This window comes from Pelobates fuscus, chromosome 2 (genome assembly GCF_036172605.1).
Source record: "Pelobates fuscus isolate aPelFus1 chromosome 2, aPelFus1.pri, whole genome shotgun sequence".
Lineage (NCBI taxonomy): Eukaryota > Metazoa > Chordata > Amphibia > Anura > Pelobatidae > Pelobates > Pelobates fuscus.
Window position 1 is genome coordinate 396,640,261 of NC_086318.1, and position 23,022 is coordinate 396,663,282.

The following is a 23,022-nucleotide window of genomic DNA, read 5'->3' on the forward strand; positions in this document are numbered from 1 at the left end:
CGTGATATTTTGCTTGTAAAAAAACTGAAACACAAAAGTATCGAGTAGTGTTACTCCCTCTTTAAGAGACCAGACCCAAATTTTAAAACCTAGAAACTGAAAAATGTTTTCAAACAAGATAAAATGTTAGAAGGAATAAGTGGCGCTAAAAAAAATATAGACTAGGTGCTGCTAGAAAAAAATCACCCAAGTGTATTGTCAACTCCAGTACACTTCAAATATGATACGTAAAAGGTAAGGTGATCAGCGCCCACAAGAGTTTGTTTTACCTTGTTATATATCACTTGGTAATTTGAACGGGTTGAAACGCGTTGTGCCAATTGCTTTTATTATTTTATACTATATGTATTAATAAATAGTGTGTTTACCTATACCTATCCTGGATCTTGGAGTTCCTGTTTTTTTTAATAGCATTGAATCTCTGGGAATTCCATCACTAAAAAAGTCACCTTGAATCTCCAAGAGGAGATGACCTGTCTTATAAGTCTGGAGCCAACTTTTAATAGGCTTTAAAAATTAGTGAGTGTTCTGACTTTCAATACAACAATATCTACGTTTTTATTCAGATTACACTATGTGCTTTTTTTATGTTTATTTCATACAGGAAATTAAACATTGTTGTTATTACCAAGTGATATATAAAAAGGTAAATAACGTGTGTGCGCAGATCACCTTACCATTACTTTTATGAAAAAAAATGTCGCTTGCTAATGTGATGCGCATTTGTACAAGACGATACTACTGGTGCGAGGTACGAGGTACAGCTTTACTGAACACAGAAAACAAGCCATGCATCCCTGACGCAGCAATGCAGATTTCGCCCGTGCAAACTCGTGTTGTATGCCCATATCTCCAAGTGGTCATTGTCCGATCATGTTGTAAAGTGAGAAGTAACTAGGTAAGGAAGAGACAGTAGTATGCATGCACGGTTTGTATTCATTGCACTGTGCTTTCCTTTTTGTTAGTAGTGAAATCTAACTAGAATCTAATGTGCCATGCATACTCGAATCTAATGCGCCATCGATTCTAATGCACATTCAAATTTTGGAGACTTTATTTTGCCAATAAGAGGGCACATTAGATTCGAGTAAATACAGTAATAAAGTTGAGTAATAACATTTCTCTTTCACATAGTAATTAAACAATCATACGTGTGTCTTTTGCAAGTCCAAATGCTCAGGATTTACTGATTCCCAAATATGTTTTAATGGAGATCTTGATTTTACATAGACCACTGAGGATGCATGAAGACTTGTTTTGTGGTTTTGAAGCCACTGGTATGATAGACTACCAGAGCCTCAAAGGGACACTCCAGCATGTGTCATGTTTATAACAGTTTATAAAAATTCCGATTTCAACAGAAATCCGCACTTTTATAAAACTCTTCTGTCAATCAAACAGCCTGGAGGTTTCCTTATGATTCCGTCAGCCCTACAGAGCTACAGGAAGTGGCAGGTGCGCTAAGCTAGTGTGCACCTGCCTCCCCCCCTTCTCAAGGCGCTGTAGGACAGCCAATTGAGATGCATGGGAAAGCCGGACAGTGCATGCACACTGACAGCTCCAGCAATAAGAAGCCTCTGATTGGTGTATTCCTCAGCCAGGTGTGGTGTCATTGCTAACCCTTTCCTATGTACTGAAATGAAGAAAAAAATCAATGGAAAGTTCCTTTGATGTCCAGAATACTGAAAGCATTATCTCCTAACAAAAGCACTGAGGATAGCCCAATGTGAGGTTTAGTCAATCTCAGTCCAGAATGTTTGGTAACAGAGAATGATGTTGGGATTAGGAATTAGAAGAAACAGTTGTAGGGTTATTCAGTCCAGAATGTTTGGTAACAGAGAATGATGTTGGGATTAGGAATTAGAAGAAACAGTTGTAGGGTTATTCAGTCCAGAATGTTTGGTAACAGAGAATGATGTTGGGATTAGGAATTAGAAGAAACAGTTGTAGCGTTATTCAGTAAAGAATGTTTGGTAACAGAGAATGATGTTGGGATTAGGAATTAGAAGAAACAGTTGTAGGGTTATTCAGTCCAGAATGTTTGGTAACAGAGAATGATGTTGGGATTAGGAATTAGAAGAAACAGTTGTAGGGTTATTCAGTCCAGAATGTTTGGTAACAGAGAATGATGTTGGGATTAGGAATTAGAAGAAACAGTTGTAGGGTTATTCAGTCCAGAATGTTTGGTAACAGAGAATGATGTTGGGATTAGGAATTAGAAGAAACAGTTGTAGCGTTATTCAGTAAAGAATGTTTGGTAACAGAGAATGATGTTGGGATTAGGAATTAGAAGAAACAGTTGTAGGGTTATTCAGTCCAGAATGTTTGGTAACAGAGAATGATGTTGGGATTAGGAATTAGAAGAAACAGTTGTAGCGTTATTCAGTAAAGAATATTTGGTAACAGAGAATGATGTTGGGATTAGGAATTAGAAGAAACAGTTGTAGCGTTATTCAGTCCATAATGTTTGGTAACAGAGAATGATGTTGGGATTAGGAATTAGAAGAAACAGTTGTAGCGTTATTCAGTCCAGAATGTTTGGTAACAGAGAATGATTTTGGGATTAGGAATTAGAAGAAACAGTTGTAGCGTTATTCAGTCCATAATGTTTGGTAACAGAGAATGATGTTGGGATTAGGAATTAGAAGGAACAGTTGTAGGGTTATTCAGTAAAGAATGTTTGGTAACAGAGAATGATGTTGGGATTAGGAATTAGAAGGAACAGATCTGTGAAATCTCACCTCAGACCCAAGACACATTGCTCACAAAACCTGTGACCACATCCCGTTTGGTGAGGATTGTGAAGAACCAAATGGCATCTTGCACACTTATATCGGTCTTGCAACTTTTCAACAAATTGGTATTCCTGCTTAGGCTCGAAATCCAGAGACGAACCTGCACTAGAACCCTGCCTCGTGATTGTTGCAGGAAAATCAGAGATCTCTTCACAGGCCATGGCGGTGTTCTAAAGGAAAAACACATTAATATTACAGTTTATTTAGAGATTGCAAGTATTAAGAAAATTGGGCAGACTAGATGGGCCGAATGGCTCTTATCTGCTATAACATTCTATGTTTCTATAAAGCAGTTATGAAAAAACATAAACATTAAAAATCTCTTTTAGGGTTATAACTGTCAATCATTTGTATCTCTGAGACCACTACAGCCTGTAATGTAGTTGTTAATTAATCAGTGAAACTCTTACAGGATTATTTGCTAAAGTGAGAATTCAAAGTGAATTTGAAGTAAATTTTAAATTTAAGGCCAAAGTAGCCGAAGTGAGTTAGCGAATATATCCAGTTTAGTTCCGTGACTTTAAAATTTGCATTGAATTCACTTTGAATACTCACTTTAGTGAGTAACCCTTATAATGTCTATAATTACCCATTCAGTGGAGGGCTCTATATAGCCAGGAAAAATCATAGCAAAACAGCCTTGAATCCTAAAACTCTGCAGAGGTATGTCCGGATATAGTCCAGTATGCGGCAGAATACGCCATGTCCGGAAACATCATTAACCAGGAAGAGAGAGAGGACGTATTAAGGGGTGACACCCACCAAGGCCCCAGGCCCCAGGCCAAATCCAGGCAAAGGTGCAAAGGATGTAATCCAGAGAATTAAGACAAGAATATTGCAATAATTTATACATTTAAAAAAAAAGATCTATGCTGTGACAATTGCATAATTTATATCATATCATGAGATACAAGTTTAGAGTAAATGCCAAAATGACTACCAGCAAAACTATCCTTTGAACAAAAAAACAATATGGTCCCTTGTTCAGGGAAAGCCTACAGGGTCTCTCTTATCCCCATTGGAGTGTTTGCTACATATCCCCAGAAGGTGATCCCAGAGAGTGACAGAGCCACTTTAATAGTGAAAATAGGCCAGGCCATGCCGTTATGGGCGAACACTGTAATTGCCCATGTCATCAGGGTGCTCCCCTCCCGCTGATAATAAAGATCCTCCTCCAGTCACTTGTGCAATAAACGTGTCATCTAAGGAGGTCTGTGGCTTCGCTTGACTTATGCGTCACTATGAGATGTTTGATGATTGCAACGTTGCCATGTGTAATTGGAGGGAAGCCCACTTCTACCCACCATGATACTGTTAGTGACTATGTGCAATGCAAACAGGAGAATGGCGTAACAGGGAGCAGACTCAACAGACAGAGTGAATAGTGTCTCCTGCAAAGGTGTACTCTGACAATATTATATAACACCATCTAATAATAACACCTAGTCCTGTTTAGTCCTACTAGGTAACTACAATGGAACTAAACACCACGTTAATTCCAAGTACTAACATATTAAAACATCTAAATACAATAGTTGAGGCAATAAACTCGCTGTGATACGCAAAAATTACTAATAAAATCTAATATTAAATATAATGATTTATCGCATATTCATTAATTAATGCACACATTTTTGTGGTTATATTGCAATTTCACATAAAATGATCATTTAAATATTAAAAACATCTAATTTAAGGTAAACTTTAAACGACCGGGATCTCATCTTGTCTTATTTTTTTTTCCTTCTCAAAAATCCAGCTCTGGCAATTAAGCAGAAAATTGTGTTTTTCTGTTATTTTAGTTTGCAAAGAACTTCACGGGAATATTCCAGAAACTCAAACCACCAAAAAATCATTATCATTTCCTCTCACCCCCCCTCCTTTTTGTTGTTGCATGTTTTCTTGGCACACTATAAAACATAGCATATTTCATACTTTGTATCACTATATCACTGTGCTGGGTATCACTTAAGATACTTAATACGGTTAAGGTTAACACGTTTTACAGCGTTAGCATATTCACTAAGCTGTTAAAGGCTCATCTCAGCAATACAGCGACTTTTAAACTGCAAGTCTCACAATGCTAAGGCAGCCTTTGTGGGAACTGGAAGTTTACAAATCTTTGTAGTTTTGAGGTTAGACATACCTGTCGTAAACTGTGCTGTGTACATTCATATCTACCTCCTGCAGAATTCACACGCTGTATACTATGGATTGCAAGCACAGGAAACATTATACAATCATATTTATAGCTATGACCAAAGCAGCTTCCTGCTGACAAGATTTGAACGTTTTTCCTCTGTGGTTAAGAAACACAGACCTTTTGAAATTGGTCAGCCAAAAGCTAGCAGAGCGCCCATGCTGTCTGTCTGTGTTGTCAAAGGTGACCCACCTACACACTGATTTAACCTTTGCCCACCTATGCTACGTCAATGTCCACAATGGCAACCGATGACGATCTAGACTTAGATGAAAAAAGTCAGTTTCTCAGATAATATTATCACTGTTGTGGTTACTATTAAACATGTGGTTTTGCGGGATGCTGATGAGAAGATCTGTTCAGTAAATGCCTCCCTTTCCCGTTTATCATTAAAAAGACATGCATCACTTGACAATTATTTTTTTTGTTTAAACCAGCAGCAAACACTTTTAAACAAATATGCAGGCCACAGCAAAGCAATAAAAACGTTGAAATGTAGGTTATAAACCTTTAGAAACGCACTATGAACTTTATCAGATGGTATTGCTGGGCACTCCTCTCAGCTAGTGACGTTTCTTCAGCCTTCATCCCCCAATCTCCGTTTCAGACCAGTCCAATAATGACAAATAATAAAAACAAAAACAGGGCACCATTATGCAGCAAGAGAGAGAAACCCTACACCGGAACCTGCTCTGCATGACCACACTGATCACGCTCTTCTCCCCCTGTCAGGATGTTGCAAAGTGAAGTAATCTTCCATCTGCACATGTGTGAATGCTCAATACACTTTTCCAGCATTCCTAGGGATAGGACACTTACATTTAGAAAAGTGTCCCCCCTGGAGTGGGTGTGGAAAGCATAAGAAAAAAGAAGAAGGTAAATATGAAGAAGAAGAAAAAAATTATATTAACCGTATTTATTGGCGTATAACACACACTTTTTCTCCCTTAAAATAGGGGGCAAATGATGTGTGCATGTTATACGCCGATATACATAATTTTCGCTCCATAAGACGCACTTTTTTTACCCTCAAAAGTGAGGGGAAATGTCTGTGCGTCTTATGGAGCGAATGTGAAGGTTTACTTACCTGTCCTGAAGCGTGGGCCGGTGTTCAGCGCGCACCGCGGTACTGGAACTTCAATTTCAGGTTCCGTTTTCCGGCGGGACTGAAAGGAAGTGCGCACTCAGTGTGCACACTTCCTTTCAGTCCCGCCGGAAACCGGAACCTGAAATTTAAGTTCCTGTACTGCGGTGCGCGCTGTGAAGCCGGCCCACGCTTCAAGACAGTTAAGTAATTATGGGACACGGGGAGGGAAAGTGCACTATGGGACAAGGGGAGGGGGGGACACTATGGGAGGGGGGAGAACACTATAGGATGAGGGGGGGAACACTATGGGAGGGGGTGGAAAATACTATGGGGGGGAGAATACTATGGAAAGGGGGGAGAACACTATGGGATGAGGGTGGGGGAACACTATGGGAGGGGGGGAGAATACTATGGGAGGGGGGGAAATTTCCTTCTTAAAATGAGGTGCGTGTTATACGCCGGGGTGTGTTATACGCCGATAAATACGGTACCTGCTTTTTTTAGGCTGCAGTTTGTAGTAAGCGTCTCATTCAAAGCTAAAGCTCCTTGTCCTGTGATGGACACCTGACTCGACCATTCACTGAACCATGCAATAGCACAGCCTGTTACTAAATATATCATGAAAGACTATTATAGTTTTTACTGTATAATTTGGTACTAAATGAACTCTAAATTTATAAACAAATACATTTATTTATAACGTTAGTGTGTTCCTCTGCATGTTTAGGTTATTGGGAGATTTTTAAATAAAAAGAGATTAAACTCAACTGTTCCCACTCTCGACATGCACAGCATCCTAACCAATGATCTAGGGTCTGTCAAATGCTACTCACAGAGAAGCACTTGGACCCTTTCATGTGCTGTATGAGAAGCATTTCACAGCGCTGTGATGGTGGTGATGCATAACATCAAGATGTTCAGTTATGGACAGTTTGATTTACAGCAGCTAGAGGCATCCTTAGTGATAAATGCAAACATTGCCATTTTTCACAAACAAGAGTGTTTGTGAGTTAGAGTGTCTCTTGGAGAATAGATTTTTCACTAGTTACTAGTGTCAATAGGACATCATTGTTACAATATAACAGGCATAAAACCTCTTGGGTGATTCCTACACTAACAAATTATCTTGCATTTTTCAGCTAAAAGGTGAAATCTCTGATGAGACAGAGAGGGGTATTTTTGCAAACCGTTCCATACTTATTAACCCTTAATACGGTACACTTGGGGCGTGCAGCAGCCTTGTAAGACGGCTGTGTAATACAAAAGTAAACACAAACCTTGCAAAAAAACTAAAATTAAAAGTTAAAAGAGAGGAAGACACAACAAAAAGCTTTTCTGTTCACACTATTTCATTCTGCTCCTATTTTAATTTGAATAATGATTATTTTCGATCAAGAAAGCTCTGTGGGATCCAATTATTCCTACAAACTCCCCCCCCCCCCTCCCCCCGCCTATGCCTGATTGTGTCCACTGCTTTCTTGGGAGTTTTATTCAGATATAAACATATCAATTTGCTTGTTTTACTGATCTGCGCTATTAGTTTTTTTTTCCATCTTTTATTTTAGGTTGAAAGAACCAATTTCGCTGCATTGAAAGCCACAACTGCGCCAGAACTGAACTGGGATGCATTGTCACTTGTCTACTATACATTTAAAGAAAAACTGAGCTTCACGTGCAGAGAAGATCAATACAAATATTAGGTGATTTTTAATGCTGTTTTCTATGGTGAAATTACCAGACAAGCAACTGTACACCATTTAAAGCGTACTGCAGTGGTTATGGTGCACGGAGTGTTCTGTTAATAGAACACTTGGCTACATCTTTCTAAAGAAGAATAGGAAGTCCCTGCTACTCATGTTTTATTACATTCCACTCAGAACCATTGCATAATTTACCACAACCAACAACTTGGAGAAATACATATAATACCGGTCGGTATAAACTCTCATTAGCGAGGAAGGAGGTGAGGGTCGTAAATAATAGCAGTCAAGAGCTAGTGGCAGAAATTTCCACCACAGTACAGATTTCCCTTTCCCCTTTATCAGATATCTGTGACATGAACAGGACAAGGGACAGACAGATAGATGTATTTATTGTAAGCCGTGAGTATGCTGGAATTTGGCTAATATTAACAGTTTTGTGGCAGTTTTCACGCCTCTTTAACCATCTGTAATTTCCGCAGCTGTCTGACAGCCTTCTTGCTTAAAATATTCAAATATACAGTGTGCACATATTTACACATACCCACATAACCGGAAATTTCCACTAGTGTGACATTCTTTAAAAAATCCAGCCGCTTAATAAAACCATTGAAAATTTTCTGTTTTAAAAGACCACTATAGTGTCAGGAAAAAACTTGTTTTCCTGGCACTACGGTATGTAATACTTAGGTCCCCCCCACCCTCGTGGCCCCCCTTCCACTGGGCTGAAGGGGTTAAAACCCCTTCAGCCACTTACCTTAGTCCAGTGCCGGGCTCCCTCGGCGCTGGCGACCTCTCCTCCCCCTTCGACGTCAATGCTTTCCTACGGGCGTTCTGCGTGCTCAATGAGATTTCCGCATTGATGAAGCGCCTCTAGCGGCTGTCAGGAAGACAGCCACTAGAGGCTGGATTAACCCTGTAATGTAAACATAGAAATTTCTCTGAAACTGCTATGTTTACATCTGAAGGGTTAAAACCTGGTGGGACCTGGAACCCAGACCACTTCATTGAACTGAAGTGGTTTGGGTGACTTTAGTGGTCCTTTAATGTATATGGATTATGTTAAAAACCATATCAAACCATTCTACTTAGGCTAAGGTTTCCCCTACTATTATTTAATACAATTTTAATGCGTTTACATTTATCTTAAGTTCTATTTTATTCTCTTGCCTACATTTCTTTCCTCTCTCTTTATGTTTTTGTTCTCATTATGTTTAGTTTTCTTGATTTTTTTATTCTTAGTCACTCGCCTGTCATACACTGTTGACCATTTGCATATTGGAGTGGCTTCCAATGATTGGTGTCCGCGTTACTAAAGCAAAACTTGCATGTTACGGTCTACCCTATTTCTTTGGAAAAGTTTGGCCTATAAAATAAAAATAAGGAGCTCTACGGGGTAAATTTTTTTACATTGTTTTATCCCATTAAAAGTGCAGTATAAAATGTATGAGTTGGTGGAGATTGGACACAAACTTACTTAACACCGGAACCACTTCAGCTTCATGTAGTGTTTTTTGTTTTGATGTAGATTGTCCTTGAAATCTCAGCAATGTAAACACTGCCTTTTCTGTGAAAACTCAGCCAGCCAGTAGAGGTTCTTTCTATTCCAGTCCTGCAATATTTGGGATAATGCATCTTTATGAGGAGTTATTGATTGGAGCAGTGAGGCGAGTGTTGAAAATGTGCAGTCGGCCCTCACAATGATTCTCTAAAATGAACAATGTAGCTTTTAAAATCCAGCATACATCAGATCAATTTTAGAGAGATACAATGATCAGCCACTTATAACAGCTGATATTTCTATAGTGACATGTTCTAAAACATGTGAAAAAAAATGTACAAAAAAAATCGAGTAGAAACAGTTTTATTATCTACAATTAAAATGTGTATTTTGCAATATGAAATCCACAGGGTTATTCACTGAAATCCAGTTAAAATTAACGAATTTGGTCGGCCCGAACAATCCAGCAGCAATCGCTCAGATGCATTCAGTGTTCAGATTAAAATCGGTGCTTTGTATCCGAATCCTATACAAAGTATAGGTTTTGGAAGATTCACAAAACATAGATATTTAAAAAACAAAAACAAAATGCAGAACCAAATGCCCACAGGTGGGGGACTATGTCCCCGTTGTTTAACAGGCCATATTAATGGCTGCGCAGTCACTAGTTTGAAACATTAAGCTGTTATGCCCCCATCTGCCCTAATAGTAATATGGGGATCTTATTGACTTCAACAGGATATTTTATTTTCTTTAAAGTTTTTTTCATTTGGCTGCTGGCAACCTTCTTACTGCTGAAGATTAACTGTTTGCTTTTTGGCTGCTACTGCTGCAACCGGGCAAATAGTTCATATTTCAGCCATGCGACAGCCTGAATTGCAAAATCTAGACATGGATAAATAGCGTTATAGCTTGCGGTCCAAATGGCCTAATATGCAGCTGGGTGGTTTTGCCCCATTCGGTACAGGATTTTAGCGAAAAACCCCATCGGATCACAAAGCCCCATTTACCCTCATGTCTACTCTAGGAATGATTACCAGTCTGCAGTGCACTCCAGATGTTGTGGACTATATCTTCCGTAATGCCCTTAAATTCATAATGCTGGCAAAGCCTCAGGGGAGATGTAGTCCCCAACATCTGGAGTGCCGAAGGTTGCCCACACCTACTGCAGAAGAACACATGTCTCTGCTAGTAGTCACTGATATAATGCCTACAAGTGAAAATGTAACCTTCCCTATCTCCTGCTTCCAAAAAGTAAAGGAATGGCTGTTTCAATGGGTCATATCATTCCTACAGTCAGGTAAGGGAGAGGAGTGAATGGACTCTACCATTTCACTGTCAGTATTATATTAACTTTTTAGAGAGTGATAGAAATTGCTACACCAGTTTTAAATACATTTATTTTGGGAATATATGAGTTTACTGTATGTGTGCATTATATGCATAAATAATGACATTCCTTTCAGATTCTGTTTCCATTTTCAGTAAGCTGAACTCCTAGTAATGCTTTCAGGGCACATTTACATAACTTTATTTGATATGTTTGTCTGCAAAGCAATCGATACACAAGATTGCTGCATTATTATATGTTTAGATGCTAGTTATGCATCCCTTGCTTCAAATACATGTTGTGCTAAAACATTTTCAATCAAAAAAGTGCAGCAGAGAAGGGGTAATGCTTTTTATTTCAATGATAACATTTTCAAATGCATACAGAAAAAATATACCTATTATACCTAATATACCTATAATATCACAGCAGGCTCATTCTTTACCTACACAGTAAATCATACCTATAATATCACAGCGGGTTCATTCTTTACCTACACAGTAAATCATACCTATAATATCACAGTGGGTTCATTCTTTACCTACACAGTAAATCATACCTATAATATTACAGCACATTCATTCTCCTACACAGTATAAAATACCTATAGTTTTACAGCACATTCGTTCTTTACCTACACAGTATAACATATCTATAGTATTACACAAGATCCATCCATTCTTTACCTACACAGTATAACATACCTATAACATTACAGCACGTCCATTCTTTACCTACACAGTAAATCATACCTATAGTATTACAGCACATCCATTCTTTACCTACACAGTATAAAATACCTATAGTATTACAGCACATTCATTCTTTACCTACACAGTAAATCATACCTATAATATCACAGTGGGTTCATTCTTTACCTACACAGTATAACATACCTTTAATATTACAGCACATTAATTCTCCTACACAGTATAACATACCTATAGTATTACAGCACATCCATTCTTTACCTACACAGTAAATCATACCTATAGTATTACAGCACATCCATTCTTTACCTACACAGTATAAAATACCTATAGTATTACAGCACATCCATTCTTTACCTACACAGTATAACATACCTATAGTATTACAGCACATCCATTCTTTACCTACACAACGTAACATACCTATAGTATTACAGCACATCCATTCTTTACCTACACAGTGTAACATACCTATAATATTACAGCACATCCATTCTTTACCTACACAGTATAACATACCTATAATTCACAGCGGGTTCATTCTTTACCTACACAGTAAATCATACCTATAATATCACAGCAGGCTCATTCTTTACCTACACAGTAAATCATACCTATAATATCACAGCGGGTTCATTCTTTACCTACACAGTAAATCATACCTATAATATCACAGTGGGTTCATTCTTTACCTACACAGTAAATCATACCTATAATATTACAGCACATTCATTCTCCTACACAGTATAAAATACCTATAGTTTTACAGCACATTCGTTCTTTACCTACACAGTATAACATATCTATAGTATTACACAAGATCCATCCATTCTTTACCTACACAGTATAACATACCTATAACATTACAGCACGTCCATTCTTTACCTACACAGTAAATCATACCTATAGTATTACAGCACATCCATTCTTTACCTACACAGTATAAAATACCTATAGTATTACAGCACATTCATTCTTTACCTACACAGTAAATCATACCTATAATATCACAGTGGGTTCATTCTTTACCTACACAGTATAACATACCTTTAATATTACAGCACATTAATTCTCCTACACAGTATAACATACCTATAGTATTACAGCACATCCATTCTTTACCTACACAGTAAATCATACCTATAGTATTACAGCACATCCATTCTTTACCTACACAGTATAAAATACCTATAGTATTACAGCACATTCATTCTTTACCTACACAGTAAATCATACCTATAATATCACAGTGGGTTCATTCTTTACCTACACAGTATAACATACCTTTAATATTACAGCACATTAATTCTCCTACACAGTATAACATACCTATAGTATTACAGCACATCCATTCTTTACCTACACAGTAAATCATACCTATAGTATTACAGCACATCCATTCTTTACCGACACCGTAAATCATACCTATAGTATTACATCACATCCATTCTTTACCTACACAGTATAAAATACCTATAGTATTACACAATATCCATCCATTCTTTACCTACAGATTAATAGCCATTTTCCATGTAATAAATCATCCCTATAGTATTGCAGCATATTATTGTATCCTGTACCTACATATGATATGTACCAATAAGTTATTGAAATCGCTACTTACCCAGGACCGTATTTATGCAGACAGAGTCTATCAGCCCTGCACAGACATAGTACAATATATAGTATAGCTGTTCATAGACTGTGTCCCTGTACAATATCTTAATACATCAGTTAAAGAACAAACCTGATTATTGCTTTTCCAAGGTGATCCTCAGACCGGTCTCCGTGTTCGCACCGTGGGTCGGATGGCAGGGAACATCTGGTATGAAAGCGCTAGCAGCAATCAGTGCACCCCCAGGCTCTGTATGGGAGCTCTGTCTGTCTGCTGATACTAATGGGATCCCTGGAGCTGGGCTCATCTGACTCTCACAGGGCTAGGGCTTTATATTTTTACTTTCACCCAGATAGGGAGGAGAAGGGACTAAGGGGGGCTGATTTAAAGTACGTCACTGGCTGAGGAAGGAGGGTTCCTGGCCAGCAGGGGCACCTACAGTTCATGGATCTCCAACTCTACACTGCAACTCACAGCAACCTCAGGCTGCAACTTAATGCCACAGGTTTGACTCTGTCTATTGGCAGGAATCCCCGGTGCTGAGCTCTGCTGTTTTCTTACATGACACACAGGAAGAGGAAGTTGACTTTACTGTGTCAGATCCCAAGTTATTTAAAGCTCCTACATATACTGTCTGACATTAGCAAGAAGGGCTGCTGTGTACTACCTCCCATGCACCCCTCCGCCCCCCCCCCCCCCCAGCTAGCTGACAAGTGGCAGAGCTCTCCAGTGCCATGTTATGCAAATGCCAGATAACTGCTTTGTGCACACATGCCAAGTGCCCTAGTTTTATTGTGAGTATTGTGAAACACAAGTTTATTTAAAACATAAAATGACTTATTTTTCTACCATGCTTTACCCTTACATGAACAAATAGCTGATGCACCTAGTGGCTGAGCATATATTCACAACTTTGAAAGGAAATAATGTTTAGTGAAACCACGTGGAGCTCCTCACCAGAGCATCTAAGCATTGAGTGTTTAAATGGAATTGGAAAATGCCCCTGTAGGCACAGTAAGTCTTTTAGGCATGGTTTCTGAAATATGAATGGCCAGAGGGGATCTCAAAATAATAAGGAATCCCTCCCATACCTGCAGAGCCAATGTAAGAAAAGTAAACACACAAACTGTATTTCTGATGATCAGATGAATGATAACTTTCACTATTTTGGAATTCTAAAAATGTTTTCATCTTACTAAACACTTTGCATGATGTCAAATAGAAGGCTTGTGTGTATGAATCCACCTCTTTCTGCAGAATGAATATGCTAGTAGTACATGATGTTAGTTTCGATTTTCTGTTCTTTATGCAAACTATTTTACTTGTCCAATAATTCCTTTACATGTATAGTTTTATCAATCTCGGTCACTGGTGCTTGTTTTGTGAGTTATTGGCTTCAATATGGTTATGTGAGGCACAGTTGAAAACATGTCACTACAATACGTACCATGGACACTTTGTGAGCACCATCACTGAACACTCTCCATGCCCAAGGTCAACATGAATTTTTTTCCCTACCTCCAGCTTCTGACCCAATGTGTGAAGAGTATGTCCTCTATCACATTACAAACGTGCTTATTTCAGTCGAAATTTGCACTTTTATAAATTTCTTTTATAAATTAATTAATGTTACCCTCCCTGGCTGTCACTTGGACAAGCAGGCCTGTTACTTGTTTGGTTAGCTCAGCAGAGCTAAATTCAAGAGGCAGAAATGGCTCAGAGCGGCTGCCTTGCAGAGACTTCTAATTGAGCTGCATAGGGAAGTCTGTGATTGGACATCCACAGAAAGTCTAGGCGGGGTTAGAAGGGGAGGGCTTGCAAAGGCTGCAGACAAGATCTACAGGAATGCAAGGGGTTTAGATAGACCTCAAATAATGTTTTTATTGGCTGTATATTTATTAAACAGTTATATATATATATATATATATATATATATATATTGGCAATGGTTAAATACATTCAGATAGCAGAGTAACAGAAATACAAAACACAGTGCAAGTAAATATTTAAAACTTTAATCCTATGATCAAAGCACCAAGCAAATTACCAGAACAGATAAAAAAAATATGTTAAAATAACTGGGGTTGAAACACACTAAAATAGACAACTGGTATTTACATGATTTGCCAGTACAAAAGAAACATGATAAACCACTTGTAAAGTACTATGGTCTCTATTAGGTATTTTATGAGGTGTTGGATACAATTTATTCTCTCAAAGTACAGCAACAATGCAATTCAATGACATGTAATAAGATTAAATACAGTTGTTACACATCAAATGATTGATTATTAGCTCCTTGTATTGGTCTGATGCCTTTACCAATCCAACGTTACATAATTTACAACTCAAAGATACTTAAGCCATTCAAGGCATAAACACTGGCCACATGTACCCAAGCCAAAATATGATGCAGATTCTGTATTATGTCCTTTATGAAGCATTTCAGAGACAACTGTTACGTTTTAAGCTTTGTTGGCCTTTACCATATAAGTACCATAGGATGAGATGCTTACCAATTGACAGTTGATGAAAGAATTTAGATCTATTAATTTCCACCTTAAAGCAAGCTATTTTACGTGCCCCTTCTCTCTAACAGGTCTTGCGTTCCTAGTTAAGCAGACAAGTTGTACAAGTTGTTGGAGATAACTTTAGGCGTTGGTAACTTTATAATCGTACTCTATTGTGTTTTCTGCAATGGACAGGGAGGCCTCTAGATTTCTACAATTCAGGAAATAACGGCACGCAATAGGCCTTTTCTTATAGATTGTAACAGCCAAGAATGGTCTAAAATAAGTGCACATTATAGAACATGTCTAGTTTATAAGTAAAAATTCTTACATCCTCACTGGTTGATTGCTCTAGTTATAAAAGATTTATTCCATCTAATAATATCTTTCAGACAAATAATATTTTCGGTAGAATGATACAATATTATTTTGTACAGAATATTTATGGAATATATTTACTTCAGCACAACAGAACAATTCCAGCCCTGCGAGAAGTATTTGTTTTACAATACAGAATTTACACCATTGAATACAACATCAAGAATCACCTATAACCCGATTTAAAAAAAATAAAAATCTATATGAAAGACAATTCGTTTCAGACAGGGCACTACTGGGACACACATTACAAACGATGAGGAGAATAGAAATGCTGTTTAATTTCTCATTTTGTCTGCATATTCTTCCAATCCTGACTGCCAGGTGGAAAGGACAGAGCTTATTAACAGTGATTGAAGGACAGCTAAGATGAAGGTACCTGGTGGTGTGAATTTCTACATTTAATTTTATTTTTTTTACACCTCTCAAATACATATTTGTTAAACATATGGATAAGTAAACATGATACTAAGAATCCTGGGACGTGTTAATTCTTCGATAAGTTTTCTTCTACATACCATGGCTGACCTTACCACAGCAGGTGTTTGGGAACTGCATTACCCATGATGCTAAACTAGTAATTTTAGAATAGACCATTTTATACCATATTTATAAGTGTGTATAGTAGGGCTACTTAAATATATTTCACATTCCTGGGTGTTGCTTTATGGTCACTCTACATTAACTATTTTTTCTGATACCATGAGAAAAGGTAAAAAAATTATATACATAATTGTTTCACAAAACACAATTTTTACTGTATTTGAAATCATTACAATTTAACATACACAAGTCTGCCACCTACATTTGCATTTACACTGGACAAACATTTAAAATATACATAAAACAAAATATATCTGACTGACAGATTCCCTTCAAATAAACTAACAAGACCACTGTTTTAAAATTAAAGATTTTTTGGGGGGGGGAGGAGGGATGAGGGATGGGGTGTTATATGCAGTACACTTTGAAATTGCCTAATTCATTTTCAACTTTTTTACTTACACTGAACCAAACAATATTAGCGACTAGTGTATTAAAACATGAAAAAAAAAATCATGTAACCAAAAAAATTAAAATGACAATAATAAAACACTGGCACATTGGTACTATTTTACTGGCTCAATGATGGTCACTGTAATGAATGTAAGTACCAGAGGGATACGTATTTCAGAACTAGGCAGTCACGGTCTGATTCAGCGGTTTCTTAACCTTTTTTCTTTTCTTTTAAATAGACACGATTGGCTCAAGGCTTAAGGACTTCAATTTTAAAATTCTTCAATTTTCAAATAAGTTCAGAAACCCATTATTTAACTGTTGTACTAGAATAGCAGTGCTCTGTGTATTCTGTACAACTAGTAGGGCCCTGACCAATGTGTTTCATCTCTTCCAATAAGTGAGGGAGACTGAAATAATATCAGGACCCAACTTTGGGTCACAACATTAACAATTGCTGGCCTAATCAATCAATTAACTTGATATAAATGCGATCTGCACTATTTTATTAAGGAATGAGTCCACATTTACGAACAGCTCACTTATCATTAACACTTTAGTGGGCGGTTTATTTACAAGATTAAAATGTATCATAATCACTCATAATAAGAACTCGATATGCAAAAATAATACCGGTCATAGAAACAATGAAATCATCTGCAGTCTAAAGGATGTGCAATGCAATGTACACATGTTTAGTATTAATAGACAGTATGATCATAAACAACTTCAAGAATTAGTAAATATGATTAAACTAAATTTCAATGCACTGGTCAGATCCACCCCTAATCTCCCTCCCCCCAACCCCCAAACTACACAAAGAAAAGAAAAAAAAGCTGCAAGAGAGAAACTGGGGATAAAATAGAAAAACATTTTTTTCTTCATTGCTACGTTTCAGATTAACAGTGGTAAGTGCACTTTTCAGAATATGCTAAATAAATAATTTATTAAAAATTAATCCCTTGAAAAAGAAGGGCACACAAATCCATTGTTTTTTTTACACATACACGTATGGAAAATGAGGAACTATTCCACACTGTTCAGTCATATTCTGACAGCTCTGTGGACAAAGACGGTTTTAAACATTATACAATTAGACAAACACATAATATAATTCATCACTTGATCTCATAAAACAATTTACAAATGCATGTATTGAGAATTCTCCTAGTAAACATGATACATTTTACTATTCCTAACGACAACAAAAATGATCAATAAAATAAAAGATATATATATAAAAATATACAAAACATAAAAGAAATACCACGCCACTAAAACTTATATTATATAACAATCACAACCTCATTTATGTATGCCACATTAAAAACACATTTCATGGAACTGTATGGGTTGAACAATTGCATAATCGTTTTTTTTTTTCTTCTTCTTTTCAAACGCGTATAAAAAAATAAATAAAAATACTTTGAATGACATAATGCCTATTTAACAGTTCTGTAAGTAGATCAGATACGGTGGTAATTGAGGTCGTTGTTTTAACCACAATAGGGGTGCAAGTGCTTTTTTCCACATAAATTCAGGATATGTGATTTTAACTTCTCTAAATACTGACCATATTTACTTATTTACTTGGGACTTATTTACTCTAAGTATGGTTAATGAGTAGTTCAATTATGATTTAACATATGCAAAAAAACAAAAAACAAAAAACCCTGGTGCACAGGTTTAGCTTATGGCTATTCTGTGTATGTATATAAATACATACATAAAGAATAAAACTAGCGCCCCCTAGGGGGACTAGCTTAACATGTGTTAGGGATGACCTAATAGGGGTTAACCCTCACAAACGTGTGTACTTCAGAAGAAAGGATCCCAGGGGATAACAACACCCCTGGAGTCACAAAATAGGAAGTCCCTTGAAAATCTACATATGTGTAGTTAAAACATAACTTTTGTTAGTCGTTATTTAATAAAATACCCGTGCTTATAGCTATGAGTCTAGTGACAGAAAAATCTGAAACTGAGAAGAATGCAGACAGGATAAAAAAAAATAAAGAAATCACTTGTATATAGGAGAGATACCCTAGTGGTATGGTCACTTTCGAGAACCAATGATATGCTGGGAGAAATTACTCATATCCTATATATAAATACCGTAACTTGATATAGTAGGACTAGCTACTATGCGCTGGAAGGCACGTACCGTATATGAATAGTACGTGTAGATAAAATCTACAGCTGCCCAAATGCATCCACTTCAATCCTATACCCATAGATTCCAAGTGGCTATAATATCCTACTAAGTGTTGGTTTCAATGAATCGCTAAAGATAACCGGAGTAGAATAGTATCCGATAGATACATGTAGCAAAACATTCCATAATGAAAAGAGGTCCCTTATATCCTCGTTACATAATATAAGTCTTGGTGATTCAGGGAAGTGGTCAAATTGTATCACCAAGACTTATATTATGTAACAAGGATATAAGGGACCTCTTTTCATTATGGAATGTTTTGCTACATGTATCTATCGGATACTATTCTACTCCGGTTATATTTAGCGATTCATTGAAACCAACACTTAGTAGGATATTATAGCCACTTGGAATCTATGGGTATAGGATTGAAGTGGATGCATTTGGGCAGCTGTAGATTTTATCTACACGTACTATTCATATACGGTACGTGCCTTCCAGCGCATAGTAGCTAGTCCTACTATATCAAGTTACGGTATTTATATATAGGATATGAGTAATTTCTCCCAGCATATCATTGGTTCTCGAAAGTGACCATACCACTAGGGTATCTCTCCTATATACAAATGATTTATTTTTTTTATCCTGTCTGCATTCTTCTCAGTTTCATTTTTTTCTGTCACTAGACTCATAGCTATAAGCACGGGTATTTTATTAAATAACGACTAATAAAAGTTATGTTTTAACTACACATATGTAGATTTTCAAGGGACTTCCTATTTTGTGACTCCAGGGGTGTTGTTATCCCCTGGGATCCTTCCTTCTGAAGTACATAAATACACACAAAAACAAATGCTAGAAGTGAAAATGCAGGGATACACTGGTGCTTTTTCATTAGCAGTTTAGTATATGCAAGATGGAAACAAACAGACAAACAAAACAAAACAAAGAACAAAAAACAAAACAAAAAAAACACAAAAAAAAGCTCACACACACAAAAAGACAAAACCACTTACAAAAGAAAACAGTTGACCATCATTAAAATTGGCTTTGGAGCATTCTAAATTGTCCCTAAAACAGGGAAATCAAGACATCTGCCTCATCTCACAATGGTATTTTAAGACTAAGTTTATTTCCATTCTGTATTTCAATGCATTGTAGACTGTGGCTCAGTCTGGATCCCAATAAGAGATGGTGGCTGCTGACCAGTTGTTGTGGTCACTATTGGTCTTGGGTTTAGACGAGGAGGCATGGAACTAGCTGGGCGGATTAGCGGTGGAGGAGGTTGGTTGAGGGTGGGCCTTGGCTGAGCGAATCGTGCCTGTTGCTGGAGAGGTGGAGGCTGCCGGTGGAGTGCTGGGGCAGCTGGCAGTGTTGGTCGAAGTAGTGGTGGTGGCTGATTCAAGGCAGTTACCGAGGCTGCTGGGGCTGGAACAGAGGTCTGTGCTGGAGGTGACAGGCCTGTGGGAGGAGTTGTTTGATTGGTTTGAGTCTAAAAGAATGAAAAAGGCAAACTATACTTTAGACTAGTATGTGCAAATAACCATTACATAGCCTCCTTACAATGAATACAATAACATGATTCCATAAAGCACATAATTATATTCAAAGTTCTTATGTTTAGCAAATAATTGTCACAAGGGTGTTTTATCATATACAGAGCTTCATTTAGAAGCATTTACATTATATTCAAGCCTAAACAGTTGTCAGGTTATAATGTTACACTGCTCAATACTACCTTTTTATCTACCAAATTACCAGTCATTCATCAATAACTTCTCAACTCAAGACTGTGGATACACAAACACACCTCATCTTCTTCATCAGTGCTTTTTCCTGATGGCACATGAGAAGTGTTTTTAGTGTCATCCCCTAAAGTAGAAGCATCACCATTAGAGGCCTGGGTTCCTTGTTCTGCTTCCCACTCCTGCAATACCTCCTCTAAGTTAAACCGACGCCTGTAGTTTACAAAGAAGTTCTTCACTTGCCCAACAGTCTTGTTGCCAATTACATCTGCAATAGCTTGAAAATCTTTACCATATTTGCGGACACCTGGAAGGCAAAGTACAATATTCACCAAAGACAATATGCTCATGAGGTGCTGTGTATGATAACAAATGGGCATGGTTTAGGATCCCTCTCCTTTACACTTAATTCTAGACCAGTGGTCCTGAACGACTACCAGCTGGTATCCACTGAATTGGAAAATTCCTACATCTTGAACTGTTTGTTTCCTAGAGAACTGGTTTGATAATCACTGGTCCAGTCTAGTTATGGCTAACCTTTGATCAAAGGACTGGGTAATCACCATGCAAACCACAGTTCACAATAAGACACAATAGTTGTGGCAAAAAATATCAACCAGCACTGGCCTATATGTTGGGTTTTACGATGCAACAACAGTGATGGTTGTCAGATAGTATTAAGTTAAAACTTCACAAATAGTAGGGAAAATCTGATGTGTTCATCTACTTGTGTGAATAGGGGTAGACTGCACTTATATGGATAACTATTGGTTCTCTAATCAGTGTGTTTCTAGAACTGTAAAGAATGATCTAACAAGTGGTTCAGCAAGTGGCCACTTACATTAATCACTATGAACGAGATCAATCAATGGTGTACTTGCTCATTGATGGCTAACCTTTGACAGTCAATTTGCTTAGTATCATGGACATGTAGCCAGAAACTGTAGTTCTGATTTGGTTACTGGGCCGGCAGGATGTGGTACCTGATCATCGTAACGACTGAATTCTGCAGTGTGATCTGATAGATAGGTCTGTGGACTGTGCTGCTATTTCCTGGACTTTCACTGATCCGAAAGAAAGTCCAACAGAAAACCTTTCTGGGATCAGCTTCCACTGAACTATGGTTTATAGGTACATATATATATGTGAACTAATTTGAGTATAGGTATATATTGTACAGTGTAAATTTAACTGTGTTATTGTATATACACCCACCCCAGTTATGGTGGAGCGCTATAGGCTAAAAACCCTTACACTAAATGTTAAAAGGTAGTACAGCTTATAAAATATAAACACGTATATAGTGTAATATATGTAAGCACTCTCACTTTTATATCGGCAATACTACACTATATGCGTGTTAATATTTTATTGGCTGTACTACCTGTTAACATTTGGGGTACAGCGCTCCACCATAACTGGGCTGGGTGTGTATACCACACTGTACAATATATACCTATACTCAAATTAGTTTTCACACAGTTGAATTTACATTGGTTTAATGATATTGTGTGAAATCGGGAGATATTCACACACAGGCGGTTCTGATTCAATTTTCTGCACTGTTCAAGCGCCTGTTACACAAAAATGCACTTGTATCATATATTGTACAGTGCTACGGAATTTGTTGGCACTTTCTAAATAATTAAATAATACAATATATGGGAACTAATTTGAGCATGGAGTATTTGATACATTTTAGCAAAGATGATTGTATTGTTCATCACATTCAGTTTAGTCAGGGACCAACTTGGGGGAAAATATAAAACAAAACAATAGGGGTTTGTTCAGCTGCTTCCTGGAAAACATGTACTAAATTAGGGTTTGGAATGATTTGCTTGATTCTCCAGTCTTTAACCTTAGTAGGTAAATAAAAATTCTTAAAGCAGGATAAAGAAACCTACTGGCGTTTGGGAAAACCCATAGTGTATGGTTAATTTTTAACAGTTAAATTACATGGAGATCTGAGCTGTTTTCTCATTATTTGCATGTCATACGATATCCTGTACCTCTATGCCAAGGTTAACATTATTATATATCAGGATTAGGTTACTACGGCACTCCGGATATTGTGGACTACATCTCCCATAATACTCTTATAGCCATAATACAGGCAAAACATCAGGGGAGACGTAGTCCCCGACACAAAATATACACCATTAGTGCACAGAGACACCAGGCCGTATCGTCAAAGTCACCAAGGAGTTTAACCCTTGATGGACGACCATATATCGTTACCGCCCAATGGCCATTTCATCCCACTCCTCTTAAAATAAAAATGTTGGAAAAATGTACGTAAT

At 37.4% G+C, this 23,022-nt stretch overlaps 2 protein-coding genes across 3 annotated transcripts in view; both read right to left on the reverse strand.

The window, feature by feature from the left end:
- Positions 1 to 13,492, reverse strand: part of TRAF5 (TNF receptor associated factor 5) — a 36,405-nt gene extending 22,913 nt beyond the window's left edge. The window contains exons 1-2 of the mRNA XM_063441452.1: positions 13,071 to 13,492; positions 2,742 to 2,965 (exon numbers count right to left, since the gene is read on the reverse strand). Of these exons, the coding sequence (XP_063297522.1) occupies positions 2,742 to 2,956 (215 nt within the window). The 5' untranslated portion in view covers positions 2,957 to 2,965; positions 13,071 to 13,492. The remainder of the gene's footprint in view (positions 1 to 2,741; positions 2,966 to 13,070) is intronic.
- A 6,475-nt stretch (positions 13,493 to 19,967) lies between these two features.
- RCOR3 (REST corepressor 3) overlaps positions 19,968 to 23,022 on the reverse strand; it is a 38,602-nt gene continuing 35,547 nt past the window's right edge. Inside the window, exons 11-12 of one of the 2 annotated variants that reach the window (XM_063443859.1) lie at positions 20,788 to 21,029; positions 19,968 to 20,469 (exon numbers count right to left, since the gene is read on the reverse strand). In XM_063443859.1, the coding sequence (XP_063299929.1) occupies positions 20,125 to 20,469; positions 20,788 to 21,029 (587 nt within the window). In that variant the 3' untranslated portion in view covers positions 19,968 to 20,124. The remainder of the gene's footprint in view (positions 20,470 to 20,787; positions 21,030 to 23,022) is intronic. The other variant, XM_063443861.1, reaches the window with a different exon arrangement.